This window comes from Rattus norvegicus, chromosome 3, assembly GCF_036323735.1.
Source record: "Rattus norvegicus strain BN/NHsdMcwi chromosome 3, GRCr8, whole genome shotgun sequence".
Taxonomy (NCBI): domain Eukaryota; kingdom Metazoa; phylum Chordata; class Mammalia; order Rodentia; family Muridae; genus Rattus; species Rattus norvegicus.
This window is the reverse complement of record NC_086021.1, coordinates 35,119,941-35,138,403: the sequence shown is the minus strand read 5'-3', so window position 1 is coordinate 35,138,403 and position 18,463 is coordinate 35,119,941. Positions and strand designations below refer to the sequence as shown.

Here is an 18,463-nt window from a genome sequence, read left to right as displayed (position 1 = left end):
GCACAGGGAGTGAGTTGCATCAGAAACGAGATGTCCTGGAAAGCCAAAAAATATTTACTCTTTTGTCCTTGGGGAGAAGCATGCAAAAGCCCGGCTTCACCTAAATCTGTTTTGAAAGTAGAAGGCTAAACGGGACATGGAGGCATGTGCCTGTAATTCAAACACTCAAGGTTATCTTCAGCTGCGTAGACAGTTGGGGGGGTCATCCTGGGCTACATAAGACCTTGTTTAAACACCCAACAAAACGAACAAAAATCAGAAAGAAAGTAGATGTGTCCTGGGGACATTCTGTTGGCTATATGGACAGCTTCTAATCTAGAGGTTGGAAAGTCAGCTCATGGTTAAGAGCACTGGAGACTCTTGCAGAGGACCTGGGTTTGGTTCCCGGCACTCACACGGTGGCTTATAACAACCTGTAACTCCAGTTCTAGCCTAGACAACTAGGAGTGCTGGGGCCCATCTGTAGTCCACTCGGGAGGCCAAGGGAGGATTGTGGTGAGTTCAAGGCCAGCCTGGACTACAGAATAAGGTCCTGTCTCACTGCTTTCTTGAGTCTCAGATGGCTGTCCAGGTTAGCTGGGGTGGCAGGGAAAAGTGAATTATCCCCAAAACCTTCTGCACAAGAGACAGTTTTCCATGGCTACATCTGGGAGTACCTGGCAAAAAGGTTATGAGGCAGGGGCTTGCCCACCCAGAAAGAAGGACAAGGACAGTGGCAAAGCAGTGCCTCAGCCAGTACACGGGGTGCTTAGTCCCCCTAGCACACAAAGCCATATCTCTGACCCATCCCAAAGCCCCCTCACTTTTTCCTGAGCAATCCCAACCCCTACTGCTAGACCCACTCCTTTCAGGACCTCGACCCCTCCCTGCTGCTCCCACAGCTCCCTCCCGCCCGCCCTCCCTCCCATTATCAGGTATCTGCTCAAAGGTCACCTGTTCAGTGAGGTCTGCCTCAAACTGCCCCAGAGGGGCTGGGGCTGAAGCATAGCCCCATCTGATATGGAGGCTAACTGGACTTATGTATAATGAGCTCTCTCTCTCTCTCTCTCTCTCTCTCTCTCTCTCTCTCTCTCTCTCTCCCTCCCCCCCAGTGGGGCTGTGTGTGTGGCAAAAGCATCTGGAGTCTATTCAGCCCCCATCCTGTTGGATACTGGCCTGGATAAACTGCATCTTTATCCCTTATCTTACAGCCCTGTGTCCTACCCCTCCTCATTGATGTTTCCATGCATTGGCCTTGCATGTGTGTGTGCATGTTTGGATGTGTGCAAACATGGGTATTCCCTAGGGACACTGCCCACCTTTTAAAATTATTATTATTATTATTACTATTATTTGTGTGTGTGTGTGTGTGTGTGTGTGTGTGTGTGTGTGTGTGTGTTTGGATGTCACAGCACCTATGCACAGTTCAGGGGACATCTCTTGGGGGTGGGTCCTCTCCTCTACCCTGGGATCGAGAAACCAACTCGGGTTATCATTCGGTTTAAATGGCAAGCATTTTCTTATCTCTGAGCCTCTCCCTGGCCTTGGGAGCACTTGTCCGCCTGCCTCTGCCTCCTCAGCGCTGGGGTGACAAGCTGGGGCCCCCATGTTAGTACATCATGAGTTCCAGGAGTCAAACTTGCCCTTGCAAGGCAAGCGCATTTACTGAGTCCTCAGCTGGTCCTTGCACACGTTCCACGGATGCAGAATCATGTAGGCCTTTTGTAGTTAACATTTCTGAGTTGTTGGTTTTTTGTTTTGTTTTGTTTTTTAAGTAAGCTAATTCATTCGCCCACTGGTCAAAGGTAAACTGAGCCCTATTCAGGTGCCAGAAGAAACTGTAAAACCAACCTGGGGCTCACGGCCCCATGTTCTAGTGACAAGATTCACGAACAAGAATTAGAGTCACGCGTATGCCTGCCACTTAGGCAAGGGTCCGAGGGAGAAAAAGCCTTGGTGTTATTGTTTTGAGGCAAGGCCTCTCGTAGGCCTGGCTAATCAGGACTTCACTATCAGCAGGATGACCTAGATCCTCCTGCCTCTAAGCCCCTAGTACTGGGATTAAGGGTGTGCCGCCAATCCTGGCAACTTTGAATTATTCTTGAGAATTAATATATCGTGGTTTTGGTACCACGTATTAGTGTCTATGATGAATATTTAATTCTCGTTAATTCTCCCGCAGCATAATTGGGAAGGAAGGTCTGCTTTACAGCTGTTTTACACCAAACATCCTAGCCAGGGACAGAGGCCTTACGATGCCTATGGACATGGGTCTGCTGGACCCAGCAGCCAGGATCACAGCAGGGCTGGCCACGGCCGTCCCAGGCCCCTCCTCAGCAAGATAAAAAAAAAAAAAAAAGTCGACAAAGACATCAAGTCAGTTAAAAAAAAGTTTTTATATTACTGCATTCCATGTGGTCAGGGCAGTGCCAGCCGCTGCCCCCTCTACTTGGGGTCTGAACTCCTTGGAGTCCTGGTCCCCTGAGACCTTGCCCAGCTTCCCCCTGAGACTTGAGGAAGGACAGGACTCAGGCCTGCCCCATCGGCTTTGCCACCAAAGGGGCAGCGGTCCTTGCCCTGGGGTCAAGGCCCTGCGCACAGCAGTGTTTACCGAAGATCTCGCTGACGCACGGGGGCGGGAGAAGAGGATGTTCTCTGTCACTGTAGGTGTCACGGGCAAGGGCCACCCTGTCCTCTCTGCGAGGTCACGGTGGATCTGCAGCTCTGGCCTCGCCAGCTTCAGTACGGGTAGGGCGACACTGCAATTAGCAGGACGTAGAGGCTCTGGTGGCGGGGTGCCGCTGCGCGCACCGTCAGGCGGTAGAGCCCGGCGCGGGTGAGCGCTCTGCGGGTGTAGACCGCTCCTTGTCCAGCGCGCAGCTGGCGGAGAGCAAAGGGACTACGTGGGTCGGGCTCCAGCACGGTGAGCTCCGTACGGTTGGCAGGGATGCCAGCCTCGGAGAAGGCGGCCAGGCGGGCCACGTCATGGTGGGCGCGCACGCCGAGGGGCAGCGGCAGCAGGCGGTACTGCAGTGTGGACGGACCGCTGGCGCTGCAGTCCTGAGAGCAGCGGCGGAAACAGGTCCTGTGGGTGACACAAACAAGCTTATTGGGCTGCCATCCAGTGCACCTCAGTTCATCCCCATGCTCCCCGAATACCTTGCCTGAATATGCTACTGTTAGCCCATTTCAGAGATGAGGAAATGGAGGCGCAGAGAAGCCAGATAGGGATTTTTCCTCTCCTTTAGCATGTCTGCCCTCCCCCTTTCCCTTTCCTTGCCCAAAGCCAGGGCAGCTCAGTAAAAACACAGAATAATAAAACTCAGTCGCTTAGGAGCCTAGGGGCTGAGTCACAGGTCTGGACTCGCAGACGTAGCAGGGATTCAAAGACAACGTGTTCAGCCTTATGGGAGTCTCCTCCACCGCCTGCCTCATTCCCGGTTGTAGGGTCCTGATTCCCGGTTGTAGGGTCCTGAACAGTTACACGCTCCAGAAACCTTCCCGAGGTTCTGAGGTCTTGGTGCCTCCGTATGAACACAGTGAGCAGAGTCCTGGAGTTTGTGAGATTTCCTAGTTCCTATGTTTGGGGTGCTTTCTGTCTGAGGTGTTTTTTTGTACGAGGGGAGCAGTGCATTATCAGTCCCAGAGAGCACACACCATGTAGTGGTGGATCATCGTGTACGGAGCCAAGTTTGTCCCTGCCTGGGTGCAGGTTGCCAGCTGTGCCAGCACGTAGCTCTGGCCCGGGACGTCTGGCAGGGCAGCTCCCTCTGGCCTCGAGAGGCCTTCCTGGAGTCGGGGGTCCAGGCACGAGCAAGCTGGAGAAAAAGCCCTGTACTCATGTGCCTGCCCGCTGGGCCCCTCCTTACCCAGGGCTGGAGCCCTGCCGGTAGGTGGCAGGACAGGGCGTGTCTACACACTGGAAGCTGCCTCGGGTGTTGAAGCACATCTGGCCAGGCCCACACTCGATGCCATCTTCCTCACACTCGTTGATGTCTGGGTGGTAGGGCGCGGTAGGAGATGGGAAGATAGAGAGGGAGACCAAGGGAGGCCGTGTGAAAGAGACCAGCGGAGCCCCAAGGAGAGACCGAGGAGAGACCCTCCCCAACACCTCTCCAGCTCCCAGGGGCATGTCTTTGGAGGGCATGTCTTTTAGGGATTTCCTCCTATCATGGGTGAGGTTCAGACTGAGAACAGCCCAGGGACACTATGCTGTGTGTCCCTAATCCTGGGAGGAGTGTGGATTGGGTCTGGCTGGCTCACCCTGGCAGTTCTTCCCGCTGGGAAGGAGGCGGTAGCCAGAGGGGCAGAGACAGTAGTAGCTACCCTCCGTGTTTTGGCAGGCATGCTGACACAGGCTTCTCACACTGCACTCATCAAGGTCTGGTCCAGGTGGGGACAGAGGGCAGAAAGATGCTGAGTCAGATTGCAGGGTGACCATGTGCTCTGAGACCGGTCAGGGAAGCTCCCTGCTCCGGGCAGCCCCTCCCCTGCCTGCCCCACCCAGGCCTGCCGCAGGAGGAGTTCCTGGGCTGTCGAAGAGTGGAAGCCTCACACAGCCTCTATCACCAAGTCAAGTCCATCCCCTCTGTGCAGCCAGCCCAGCTTTCGCAGAGCCCACGGACTACAAGCCCGCACCCTCTGTTCTCAATAGTCCGTCCCTCTTTATGTCTAAATGGAACATTCTTTCACTCCCCAAACCCTCTCCCTCGACAGAAGTGCTTCTCAAAGTGGGTTTTTCCTTAGGCATCTTTTTAGGAGGGCCTAAAGACAAACAGTTTGAACAGCACCCCAGTGTCCCTCTTGGGATCTCCTGCGTCCATCAGTATAGCCAGAGCTCTGCCCCTCAGTTGCAGAATTTCCTCCTGCCTCCACCCCACCTTGGCCATGAGTGCTGGGTTTCTGAGTTTGCCCAGATCCATGCCCAGCCTAGGAGCTCAGGACAACAGTGTCCCTAGGTCCCTATGGTCCGCCTTACCTGTACACACGCCATCCTGCCTTATGAAGCCAGGTGGGCACCAGGCCCGTCCCACACTACTCAGGGCTCTAGAACCAGGCCGGAGGGAGACCCAGGCATGGTAGGAACCATTGGGCCTGGGTATCCGAGATCGCAGCCAGGGCAAAGATGGGTTCCGGTGGCTGACAATGGTAATGTTTTGACCGTTCCGTCCCAGGGGGTTACAGGTCCTGCCATCCTGTAGGAGGGTCTGGCCTGGTGGGCACAGGCATCGGTAGCTGCCCTGGAGGTTATGGCACTGGTAGACACAGGGCATGGGCAGCTGTAGGCACTCATTGATGTCTGCAGAGGGAGACCAGATAGGGAGTGAGGAGGGCACGGTGCACCTGTGGCACCTGTGGCCTGCAGGTGCTCCAGCTGCCCCTTGGGGTTTTGTTGTTGTTGTTGTTTTTTGTTTGTTGGTTTTTTACTTTGAGACAGAGTCTTGTTCAGAATGTGCCTCTTTCTTTTGAGTACTGACATGAGAGCTATGTACCTCTATGCCTGGTTCTAGCTGCCTCCCCCTGTCATCTTCCCAGAATTCAATGCCTTATGCGCTACACAGGGTTTCCTTCAAGCTGGCCTCATGAGGATCCTGCTACCAGCATTCTCCCTGTCCCCAGGGCTGCAGACAGGGGCACCTCCCAGCTCTGAGCACGAGTTCCAGTCCTTAGTGACAGTCATCCATTCTACCCTGTGCCTCTCTGAGGTCCTGCCCTGGTCTTCCCCTCCTCCCCTTCTGCTGGGCAGAAGTGTCCCTATGCAGGGTCTGGTGAGAGGCCTTAGCTACTGCTTCAGTCACTCTCAGACTCACCACCATAAACACTTCTTGTCCTGAGGCAGAACTGAGTGAGACCCAGGACCCAGAAGAGGTTCTGGCTGTCCCCTTTACCTAGGCAAGGCAGGCCGTGACCTTGTTGGCGGTACCTTCTGGGACAACCACAGTGGTAGCCACCTGGAGTGTTCTCACAGACTTGATTGTAGTGGCACTCATCCAGCTGTTCCAGGCATTCGTCCACATCTGGGGAGGCAGTGGTGTTCACAGGCGTGCTCATGGAAGTGGTTCTGCCCGGAGGCCTCCTCCAAGGATGGCCCCTCCCCCCCCCACTGTAAGGCCTTGTCTGTCTCTTTTTCTGACCACGGCTGCACAAGGCTTCACGCTAAAACTTTGCCTCCTCCGTCTCTGAGTACCACACAAGGTTAGAAGGCAACAGGGTCCGAAAAGAAGGGGCTTAGAATGCGGGTTCTAGCAGAGCTGACATATTCTAGGCCCTAGGTAGGCAACAATCCTTTTACACAAGCTCCTCGTGTGTGAGAAGAGGCCCTTTTGGTGCCGTGTTGGTGAGGGGGTCAGATGTGTGCAGGGTGTAAGGACTTGGTATATAGGAAAGAGGAAGGAAGGAAGGAAGGGATGGAGAAAGGAAGAGAGAGAGTGATGAAGGGAGATAGGAAAGGAAGAAGGAAAGAGGAGGGAGGCAGGGAGGGGGGAGGGGGAAAGAATCTCTTAAGATCTAGAAAGCTTCAGAAACTTGAAGACTCACAAATCTCTCTCTCTCAGGGCTATATAGACAGAATGTTTGCCAAGGAAGAGGAGACCCTTCTAGCTGCTGCCCAGGCTGGCGAGGGCTCCCCCATGACGTGTCCGTCTTTGAGTCATTATGTCCTCACAAGCAGCCCTGACTCTGTAAGCCGCCCATTAACTGCCTGGTTCACTACCCTAGACTCTATGGTGTTACTTCTTTAGTTAGTTGCTAGTGTCTGATCTGGGATGAACAGATGTTCAAGTCTGCTTGGGAAAACAATGCACGACATAGGCCGGGTGCATAAAACCATACAGTGCATAAAGGTCAATGAGAAGGTCAGTGATGCACAGTGACTGCCTGGGAGCTGTGTTGAGAAGGACCCGGAGGCTGGCTCTAGTCTGGACCACGATGTGGGGGTCAGTCATGGAGGGAGGTGGCTTCCCTGCTGTCTCTGACTTATTTCCTTCACCTCATCAAACCCAGTGGGCAGAGATTGAAAGGAAAAGATAGGACCCAGCTCTGGGCTTCTGCCAAGAGAGTTCTAGATGCCCCCGAATCCCAGTGACATTCTCTGGTTTCTTGGGAGTATGGCTGGGCCCCGCCTGGTGCCCCTGTCACCTTCGCAGTTGCTTCCGTCAGCAGTTACCCGGAAGCCAGGCCTACAGGAAGGGAGGCAGTTATAGGAGCCGAGCAGGTTCACACAGTGCTGCCCCTCCTGGCAGAGGTGGGTGTCTCCTGCACACTCGTCCACATCTGGGGGCAGAGCACACAGGGAGGGGTGGGGGGAGACCTCCATGCGAAAGTTTGCCTTCCCACAGCCATCCTTATACCCCGGGCCAGCCCACACAGCCTAGAAGGCCCAGCCCGTAGTGCTTATGGAAGCTTGCAGACCATGTCCCCTCGGATTTTAGCTAGAAAGCCAAAGGAGACTTGGGAGGGCCAGGTGAAGACACAGGCTAGTGTCAAGGTGAGAGCTGTCACTCAGCCATGGGTCACAAAATCAAGAGAATGGGGCTGCACAGAGACCACATTTGCCTCTGGGGATCCATGCTGCCCCAACACCCATGCCTCAGGATCTTTCAGAAAATGACACCTCCCCAGGTATGTGCTTCCCTTTGGAATCTGGACCCCAGGAGCCTCCTGCACCCTTGGGCCAGGATTGAGCTGCACCTCCCCGGGGGGCTTCTCACCTCTACAGTTCCTGCGGTCCCAAGCCAGGGAGAAGCCAGTGGGGCAGGAGCAGGAGAAACGGCCGGGAGCATTACGGCAGGTATGGGAGCAGGGACTGGGACCCCCTGAGCATTCGTCCTTGTCTGGGTGGGAGACACGAGACTCTGTTCACGGGTGCTCCTGCCAGCTGGCTGGGGAGGGCTATACAGCCCAGAAGGAGAGGTCAGCTTTGTTCTTCCCCGGGTGGGGATGAACTCACCCACACAAAACGCTCCCTGGGCATCCAGCTCAAAGCCCTCGGGACAGCCAAGTTCATTTTCTTCTGTAATGCAAAAGGAAAGACCCTGAGGGAACCAGTTCCCCAGAACATCTTAGGCTTGTTCTTTGGGCTGGTCCAGGCTATGGGCCCTGGTTGGGAGCACAGCTTTAACCAGACATGTGACAGCGAGACAGCCAGCTGGCTCTGGGCCCAGGCTTGTTGGAGGTGGTAATTGTAGGGCATGCTTGGTCTTGTAGATGTACCCGGGGCGGGGGTGGGGGCTCGTAAGGACAGAGAGCCAGGTAAACTCAAGAGGGACCACTAGAGAAAAGTAGACTGAGGACATGCAAAACTGCACAGGAGAATGCAACAGCCGTGCACAGAGGGTTGCAAAGCTGTCAACAGCCAGCAAGAAAGGGAGATGGGACTGCTCCGGCAATTGTAGGGACAGTTGCCCTTAGCAAGGTGGCCACTGGGCCTGGTTAGGGCTGTAGAGGCAGAGCCTGTTCTGGTGGCCTGGAGACCTGGGGAAGTTAGCAGTTCATGACCACTGTGCAGATGGGAACCATGGGATTCCCACTGGGTCCATAGCTGGGACGCAGTGCCGACAGACTGAATCCTCTGAATCGGGCGCGCCTTGCCTTAGAGCTTTGCTCTTTCAACAGCATTCCTCTAGAGATCTTAAGCAATGAAAAGATACTTTTAAAGCAATTCCTTGGGTGTGGCTACATGGTGTGCTCAGGTGGGAGAAGGAGTGGGTGTGGTTTAGACTCGGAGTGTGGAGTATATCTCCTGCCTAGGAAGAAGCTTCAGAGGTCTGGGCAGGAGTGGCTTGAAGAGCTGAACCGGCCCTGCCAGAGTGGGCGGAGCCATATGGAATGGGGCGGAGCCATATGGAATGGGCGGAGCCCCTCTCCCTAGCCTGTGCTCTGGCAGTCTTAGCTGGTAGGGTGGAAGTGGGCAGTGGGGCCTCACCAGTTTGCAGGGCTGTGGTGAGCTGGAAGCTCAGGGCCTCTGCCTCAGGGTCGAAGGCCGAGCTGATAGATGAGGCCCGAAGGTGCTGCACCAGCTGGGGCTGGGGGCCCCGGGTCTCATCATACTGGATGCTGTGATTGCAGCTCAGTGAGGCCGGGAGCCTGTCGTGGAGGAAGCGCTGTGTGGAGCCCACGAATAGCTGGCCAGGCCCGGTCTGCACGTAGTGCTCCTGGAAGTCCTGGGGGGGGGGCAGGAGGAGGGGGGAGAGTTCCACTTTAGAGCAGCCAGGAGGGAGCTGGGGTGCTTTCTGTGGAAGACTGGGTAAGCTTCCTTTGTCTCTTCTGCCCAAGAGCTGGCATTCAAGGGCAGCACAATGCCTGTGATTTTCTTGTTTATGGAGTGAGAGAAATGCTCACTTCTGGGTGGCGGCCCCCTCTTAAAGTCTATCGGAATTGGCTTCTGGGGTATGAGGAAGGAGGGTGGGCCTGTCTCTCAGGGTGGCTGGGTGGAGCAGCGCAGCGTTAGTACCTGCACGTGTAGATCTGCGTCGGCCAGGCTCTCTGGGATCATGCCACTGATTTTCATGTTCACAAGAAGGAACCCATCAGGATCCAGTCCCCGAGCCACCTGGGTCATTGTGAGCAGCTCCCCTGCAAGCCATCCCCACCCGGCCTGGAGTCAGCACAGGGGCAGTCCAGGCTCTCTTAGGCCCCGCCCCTAGCCTTCTGCAAGAAGACCAGGCTCACCTGTAGAAAACTCCATTTGTGACTCCTGCTGGAAGTTGCCGCCGGTCAGGGAGTAACCGTTTAAGGCCTCTCCGCTCTCTCTAGCCAGGGCCCAGTAGATGGGAGAAATAGTGACCACCAGCACCCGCATCAGAGGCCCTGGGTAGAGCAGAATGCAGAGGCCATGTTAGGACTGGAGTCTTGGGAGCAGCAATGCCGCTCACGATCCCTCTATGTCTCCCCTTTGCTCAGCCTTTCCCTCCCTGGCTGCGCTTGGTCCTGTGACTCCCTGTGCCCGCTGTTTAGCAGACCCCAGGAGACAGCAAAGTCAAACATATACTTTATGGTTCGGCTAGAAAAGCAAATATAATAAAGGGATGCATGGAACATGATAGCCAGGTTCCACAAAGCCAGATTGATGGTCCCCATGGCTCCTGGGGTGCCACAGGCTGCCACTAGGTGCAGGCTGGGTTGATGATCAACCAACTTGTAGAGAATTCCTGCAAGCGCCCTGGAGAGGAAGGCTTGTTCTGAGTGGACTGTCCTGGGTGTCATGTGACATCTGGACCTCTTAGAGCTAGGAGAGGTCAGAGACTGGGTCAGGGGGGTACTGTCCCCCTCACAGCTTCCTCAAGGTCAGGGACAAGTGGCAGTGAGTAACAGGGTGGAGGGAGGGAGCTAGATCCCTCGTGGGCGGCAGACCTTGCCCAGCTCCTCGGAGCCTCCACCCTATCACAACCAAGTTCACTGAGCCTGGGCCTCCATGTTTCCCCCATGGCTCCTGCAGCTCCTGGGAGCAGCAGTCACCTCGAAACAGCGTTTGGCTTAAATCAGTCTCTGTTAACAGTGGCTTCGAGTCTGGCAGTTAAAGTCCCCTGAACCGGGGCTGGAGAGATGTCTTCATTAAGAGCATTTGTTTTTTCTGGCAGAGAATCTGGGTTCAACTCCCAGCACCCACATTAGTGGCTCACAACCATCTGTAACTCCATTTGCAGAGCACCTGACAGTCTTTTCTGACCTCTGCAGGCACCAGGCATGCACATGGCTGTACATACATATATGCAGGTAAGACATCTGTACACGCAAAATAAAAATAAGTTATTCTAAAACAGAGCAAAAAAAAAAATCCAAACAAACCAAAACCAAAACAAGAGAGGCCAACAACGAGGCCATGTGTGGCTTCTGAAGAGCTGTTCCTAGTGAGAACTTGTCTTGGCCTTTCCTTGCACTGGGTCCTTGGAAGGGGCCTTGGGTCCTTTACGTAGGCTTGCCAAGGTGGGGCCGGTGAGCCACCTGGACATTCTCTGCTCAAGACATCCTACTTCTTGAATCTGTGATTCAAAGTACGTGCACGCCTCTTCCTCCTCCTCTTCCTCTTCCTCTTCCTGCTCCTCATCCTCTTCCTCTTCCTGCTCCTCATCCTCTTCCTCTTCCTCCTCTCCTTCCTCCTCCTCCTCCTTCTTTCTTTTTGATTTTTGACGAAGGGTTTCTCTGAATAGCTCTGACTATCCTGGAATTCACTCTATAGATCTGGCTGGCCTCGAACTCTGAGATCCACTTGCCTCTGCCTGGCCTCCCAAGTGCTAGCATTAAAGGTGTGTGCCACCACACCAGGCTACCTCCTGCTTATTAGGGGATGGAATTCTGAATCTTTCCCTCTGTCTCCCCCCCCCCACCTCATGTCTGTTAATCAATTCTAGTGATTCTTCACCTTTCCATGGGTGGGGGGCTCCCCAAGTGTAAGTGGCATTCCCATCATTCTCTGAGCTCCTGACACAATGCCCTGTTCATGCCACCCCTCCCTGTCTGTTTCAAAGGCAGTGACTTTGTTTGGTGAATGTGGTAGGGGGTGGGAACCTGTGAGCGGGAGAGGGAGTCAGCTCTTCAGTCTTCTCTTCAGGCACTGGGCCTTGAACAACAAGCCTTTTCTATTGTGTGGGTCCAGCATGTGTCCCAGCCCCCCAGCTCCCCACCCCCACATACCCACACTTGCTGGGACATGACTGATGCTGCTCCAGATGGTAGGGAGCTCAGAACCGCCCTGCTGTCGCACACTGATGTTGAGAGTAGCCATTCCCAATTCCTGGCCATTGATGACTCCGATCATGCTGCCCCGACTGCCCCGGGGCTCCCCTGTGAGACAGGAGACAACCAATAGTGACACATACTACCCACTCTGAGCCTCTGGGCAAAGGTGTTGTCACTGTTACTATTTCATCAAATTAGAAACTGAGGCTCAGGAAGGCACAAAGGCCTGAGCTTGGTCCCTGGAACCCACATAGAAATGTCAGCCATAGTGGTATATACGTGTGGTCTTGGTGTTGGGGAGGCAAAGACAGCAGAGGCAGGGGTGGAACCCTGGGGCTCACTGGCTAGACACTTAACCTAATGGGTTCAGTGAAAGATCCCATCTCAAAAACAAGATGGACAGCTCCCAGGGAGTGCACAATTTGTCATCTGGCCTCCATATGCACCCGCACACACATGGACCTGCATACACACATTTACACATATGTACCACCACACACATGCACCTGCATACATGTATGTACACACACATCATGCACACACGTACTCATACCCAAATGCACATGCACACAGGCACCCCCCACATGTACCCACACACAATGCACCTGCGCATACATACCCCTGCATATACATGTACTTGCACACATGCATATACACATGCACCCACACACATGCATGCACACACAAGTACTCACACAATGCAACTGAATACACATACACCTGCACACACATGTATGGCATAGATGCATCCACACATGCATGCACTTACACACATGCACCTGCACACACACACACACACACACACACACACACATGTGAATATACATACACATAAAGCCAGGCAAGTCATGTCCCTAGGTCACATCAAGTTGGCTTGTTTATAAAATGAGGAGGTGGGTCCACAGACACACAGAAGACCTGTTGGTCTAAAACTTGCCAGGAGTGATGGTGGCAGGGGTTGGCATGCTGTAGGGACAGGGCACCATGCCAAGAACGGAGTATTATCACCACAGAGTCCTCATTCCATCAGTGGCCCTGGCTCCAGCTGGCCTGCAGCTGCTCTGGCTGGAGCAGGCTGGCTGCCCGGAGGCTGCCAGGCGGTGCAAGCAGCCGTTCTCTTGCACAAATTCAATGGATGACATAGGCCCTCAGGGCCCCTGCTTCCTCTGCCTAATGAACCAGCTGCCTCCTTTGGGCAAATGGCCTTCCAGGGGGCACAAGACAGAGGGAGCCTGGCTCTCCGCTCACCAGCCCTCCGGGGAAATTAACAACAAATTGCAGATGAGCTGTCAAAGAAAAGAACACAGAACATTCCATGGTCAGGATCGTAAACAGTCCATCAGGACGGGGTAATGCCGGGTTCTAGGAAGTGCAGCCCTCAGCTGGGGTCTGGTGATGCCCATCTGGAAGGCTTCTCAGAGCTATCAGTTTCACAACAGAGAACAGGGAGGGAGCTGACTTGTGCAGGGAGGAAGATAAGTCTGATCCAGATCTCCGGAGACCACAGGAGCTCTGAGCCCTTGAATAGCAGGCCACGTTTTAGGAGTCTTGGCCTCATGTTGCCCACCTCCTAAAAACCAGTCAGGGTCAGAACACATTCTTTTTTTTTTTTTTTTTTTTTTTTTTTTGGTTCTTTTTTTCGGAGCTGGGGACCGAACCCAGGGCCTTGCGCTTCCTAGGCAAGCGCTTTACCACTGAGCTAAATCCCCAATCCCTGAGCTAAATCCCCAACCCCCAGAACACATTCTTACACTGATGGGGCAGAGAGAAGAAAAACAGCAGGGGGGAGAGACAGGTTTGCAGTCAGGGAGCCTCAACAAGTTGGACCTTCTGCTGGTGGCCAGGAGAACTCAGCGCTTGCCTAGCTGGTTCCACCCCCAGGATTGCAAAACCAAGGCCAACCAAAAAACAACAGAAAAAAACAGAACAAGGGTTGGAGAGATGGCGGGTAAAGTACCTGATGTGCAAGCAGGAAGACCTCGGCTAGGACTCGCACATAAAAGCCAGGACACATAATAGTGGTGCAGGCACACCTTTAACTACAATGCTGGGGGAGACAAGGCTGCAAGAAAGGCAGATCCTGGGGCTTGCTGGCCAGACAACCTAGGAGACTGGTGAGCACTGGTTTAGTGAGAGACCCTGACTCAAACAAAAAGTAAGGAGGGAGGCTGGAGAGATGGCTAAGTAGTTAAAAGCATGTACTGCTCTAGGGTTGGGGATTTAGCTCAGTGGTAGAGCGCTTGCCTAGCAAGCGCAAGGCCCTGGGTTCGGTCCTCAGCTCTGGGGGAAAAAAAAAAGCATGTACTGCTCTTCCTGAGGACCCAGGCTCAGTTCCCGGCACCCACAACAGGAAGTTCACAATCATCTGTAACTCCAGCGCCCTCTTCTGGCTGTGGGCACCTGCATGCACATGGTGCAGAGAAATTCACACACACACACACACACACACACACACACACACACACATATTTTTTATAGGGTCAGAGAGTGATAGAGGAAGACACTCAGTGTCATGTCTTTCTTCACCTCCACACACATGCACACATTTACATACATACTCTCACACACATACATTCACTCTCACATTCTCACATACTCAAACACAAGCACACATACACTCACATACTCACATACAACACATTCACACACACTCATATACACATGTACACACGCACACACACATGCACACACACACATACACACACACACACACACACACACACACACACACGCCCCCCAAAAAAAACCTTCAAAATCCTTTTACACAACAAAACCATTGAAGGAACTTAAAGCAGGTAAATCCTGAGGTCCACCATGTGGAGAAGGTGGCCATTGTGTGGGCATGGGTGGGGAGGTTGGGACAGGAAGCTGTTCTTTGTCTCTCACAGCCGAGAGAACTATAGATGGGAATGTCACACACAACGAGAAGATACGTCTCCAGGTAGATTATTATGGGATGCCATCCAAGCCAGGCAGAAAAGGGGGCAAGTTTTAAAGCTCGTCTCTACGCTGTGAAGGAAGCGGTAAATCCAAGCTTATGGATTTGCAGTTGGAGAGGAAACAAGCAAAAAAACGAGTCAGGCATGGTGGGTTGTGCCTGAAACACCACCACTAGTGGAGACTGAGGCAGGAGGATTGCTTTGAGTTCTAGGGCCAGGCTGGGCTACAGAGTGGGAATGTTACAAAATGGAGCTAAACCAAGAATTACCTAAGCATGGGAGGAAAAAGGGAGCTCCACAAAGTTGTCCTCTGACCGCCACCCAGGGCTGTGACACACGTATCACGCCCGTGCAAATAGATAAAAAATATAAAAAGATTCACCTAAGCATGTTCCGATCAGTGAATTATGGGTAATAACTAGTTATCAGATTTCTAGTTTCTCTGGCCTTTCTGTAATTAGCATACATGAAGGGAAATAGTAATTTCCACTATTAAATAAAGAGCTAAGTGAACTAAAGAAAGAACTGTGTTGGGGTGAATCCTTCCCCATGCCTCCTCCTCTTTTCATGTCTTGATGCTCTAACCCCAGGGGACCTTATTTAGAAATGGGATCTTCCCAGAGAACAGCATGTCAAAATGAGGTCATCAGGGTGAGTCCTTGTCCAGTATGCCTGGTGGCTTTATAAAAAACACAGGAAATAGAGGCTGTCTGTAGTCACTGTTCTTTCAATTGCTGTGGAGAGACACCATGACCAAGGCAATTCTAACAAAAGAAAGTATTTAATTGGGGGCTAGCTTACAGTTTCAGAGACTTAATCCATGATTATCATGGCAGGAAGCAGGCAGAATGGCACTGGAGCAATCGCTAAGAGTTTTACATCTGATTTATAGGCAGCAGGCAGAGAGACAGACACTGGGCCTGGTGAGGGCTTTTGAAACCTCAAAGCCCACCCCTAGTGGCACATGCCCCCTTCAACATGGCCACACTTTCCTTCTAATGCTTCCAAACAGATCACCAACTGGGAATGCAGCATTCAAACGAATGAGCCTATGGGACCCACCCTCATTCATCCCTTCACATAGATGGGTGTTCACAGGGAGACTGCCACACAATACAGGCAGATTGGGCAACTCTTCCAGAAACCAAGGAATTCCGATGATGCCAGAAGCTAGGGCCAGAATCTCCTGCATACGCTCAGTGGGAATCAATCCTTCCAAGGCTTTGATTCTGGACTACCAACCTCTGAAACTGAAAGATCGTGTCTGCTCATTAAGTCCCAGACTATGGGACTTCTATATATTCACCTCAGAAACCAACACAGAGACCATGCACAGAGCTTTGCGGTTTGGACTGGGAGCTTGTCACCAGGAGAGAGGAAGAGTTAGGACCAAATTCTGAAACAGAGGGAAGTCCCTCAGACCTGAAGTCACCCTTGAGCTAGCAACTTCCTCTGGGTATCCAAGAACCACTGATGTCTGGGTGCATTTGTTAGCAACTTGCCTTCTTACAGACAAGGGAATCAGGGACCAGAAAGGTTCCCACATTTGCTTAACAAAGGTCAAATCTCAATTTCTACGGAGAGAGATTGTGACCAGGTAGAAATAGATTGGTGATGTCTGTCATAGGCAGGGTAGAGAATGGTCCTTTGGGCAAAGATTCTGCACTATGTGTGGAAATGGATTGGTGATGTCTGTCATTGACAAGAGATACAAACCCATGTCCATGGGGGTATTTGGTGTAGAGGCCGACAATCCAGAAACAATATTCTTTATGTTGGTTTGAATTGTTTTACTGTGGCTTCTCAGGACACCCCTTTTTGATATTAAAGTTTGGCTTCACCCTAAGGAGAAGGGGGCTGATTAAGGAATCTCTGGTCTGTGGGGGGTCAGTAATGTCAAGTTTCTTCTGATGACCTACCATGGCTGTGTAAGACTTGGGATGACCATTAGTTCACAGATGTTCACAGGAAAGTCCTCAAGGGCATCATAGGTAATCTTATTTGATCCTGCCCTTTTCTCGGGGTCACAGGGTGTCCAAATGGAGGATGTGGGTCAATGTCAGACGACCCAGAACAGCCAGGTTCTCTGGCCAAGCTGAGTGTGGTAAATGCTTAGCCCTTCTGAGATTCAGTTTTCTCAGACAGGATGCTATGGGTAGCTTTCCCACCAGCCTCATGCTCAGTTTTAACCAAGTGAAGAGCCAGACGCCTGAAGGGCAGTGGCCCAGGCTCTGCTAAGCAGGAGACATCCACTAGATTCAGTCTAGAGGCCTAGGTAAAACACTCCTTACCTCTCACGGCCAGCAACGCCTTGGCTGTGGCAGAGCCCAGAAGGTTGTGAGCAACACACTCATATACTCCAGCATCTCCAGCTTCCACACGTTCAAGCCACAGGCTCCCGTCTGGCAGGGCCCGCAGCCTCCGGCTAGCCTGTAGTGGTCGGCCTGCCCGTAGCCACTCGATTGTGGGCACAGGCTCTCCAGTGGCCCGGCATCTGAGTTCCACATCCACTCCGGACCTCACTGTCATGTCCCGAGGCTCCACCTGGAACACTGGGGCACCTGAGAGAGGAGTAGGGCAGGTTTTAGGGGACAGTCTTGTCTAGTCCAGAGATCTGTGCTCATTTAGAAAACACCAGAAGGTGGGAAGAATATGAGAGTCACACACATTGCTGCCCCACAGCTACCAGCCTCTTCACACATGGTTTTCCCAGGAGACCACTGTTGTGTGTACACGTTGCTGCTTTTGCTCCATCCACCTCACATTTGATGGTGCCCTCCTACCCCAAGATGATATCACTAAGAGCTTGGGATGTGGCTCAGTAAGTAAGAGTACTAGCTGTGCAAGCATGAGGACCTGAGTTCAAATCCTCACCGCCTATGTTTAAGATGCCAGGCATGCACTCCACTGGTACTTATTCTCTGTACTTCAATCATCCATAGGTCAGACATTTATATTGCCCCACCCCCACCCCAAGGCTCAGGGACCATCAGGGAGCACAGGGCAGAAAGTCTGTAAGAGCCAGTAGTCAGGGAAGGCCAGAGTAAATGTGTATCTTGGATTCGCTGAGGTTATGAGCTCTCTCTCACCAGACCTTGTACGACCTGCACAGGATCAAACCATTCAACATTTGAACACAGACCTGGGATGAGCTTACGGCCCCCTCCTCTGAGGAGCTGTAAGACAGCTGACAACTTCTGGAGAATAAGTATTCTTTAAGGATGTGGTCTCCAGTAGGTTGATCTTGTTCCATCAGATCCACCCCTCCCCCAGGAGTATAGTATATGTACAGCAGAAATTAAACTGGGTGGCTTATAAGAAATAAAAAGAGGGCTGGAGAGATGGCTCAGTGGTTAAGAGCACCCCAGCACCCACATGGTGGCTCACAACCTTCTGTAATGAGATCCGATGCCCTCTTCTGGTGTGTCTGAAGACAGCTACAGTGTACTCATATACATGAAATAAATAAATCTTTAGAAACAAAAAGAAACAAAGAGAACACTAAGTCAGGGGTGGGTGGGGAGGCAATCTGGAGAAGTTAGCAGGAGGAGTGGTGAATATGATTAAGACACACTGTATCAAGGTCTCAGAGTTAAAGTGTTACTTAACAAGCACCACTTGGGGCTGGGGATTTAGCTCAGTGGTAGAGCCCTTACCTAGGAAGCGCAAGGCCCTGGGTTCCGTCCCCAGCTCTGAAAAAAAGAAGCAAAAAAACAAAACAAAACAAAACAAAAAAACAAGCACCACTCATGGCTGTGTGTGCCTGTAATGTAACCCAGGGCCATGGAGGGCAGAGAAAAGAGGATTGCTGGGACTTGCTGGCTGTCAGTCAATAGCAACATAGTGGGAAGCCATAGGGCCACAAAACG

General features: G+C 52.6%; 1 protein-coding gene across 1 annotated transcript in view; it reads right to left on the bottom strand.

The window, feature by feature from the left end:
- Positions 1–2,356: 2,356 nt before the first annotated feature.
- Positions 2,357–18,463, bottom strand: part of Hmcn2 (hemicentin 2) — a 149,802-nt gene continuing 133,695 nt past the window's right edge. The window contains exons 86-98 of the mRNA XM_039106171.2: positions 16,886–17,155; positions 11,611–11,760; positions 9,649–9,786; positions 9,431–9,552; positions 8,903–9,140; positions 7,928–7,990; positions 7,689–7,811; positions 7,117–7,251; positions 5,868–5,996; positions 4,958–5,278; positions 4,243–4,362; positions 3,849–3,975; positions 2,357–3,064 (exon numbers count right to left, since the gene is read on the bottom strand). Of these exons, the coding sequence (XP_038962099.1) occupies positions 2,719–3,064; positions 3,849–3,975; positions 4,243–4,362; positions 4,958–5,278; positions 5,868–5,996; positions 7,117–7,251; positions 7,689–7,811; positions 7,928–7,990; positions 8,903–9,140; positions 9,431–9,552; positions 9,649–9,786; positions 11,611–11,760; positions 16,886–17,155 (2,282 nt within the window). The 3' untranslated portion in view covers positions 2,357–2,718. The remainder of the gene's footprint in view (positions 3,065–3,848; positions 3,976–4,242; positions 4,363–4,957; positions 5,279–5,867; positions 5,997–7,116; positions 7,252–7,688; positions 7,812–7,927; positions 7,991–8,902; positions 9,141–9,430; positions 9,553–9,648; positions 9,787–11,610; positions 11,761–16,885; positions 17,156–18,463) is intronic.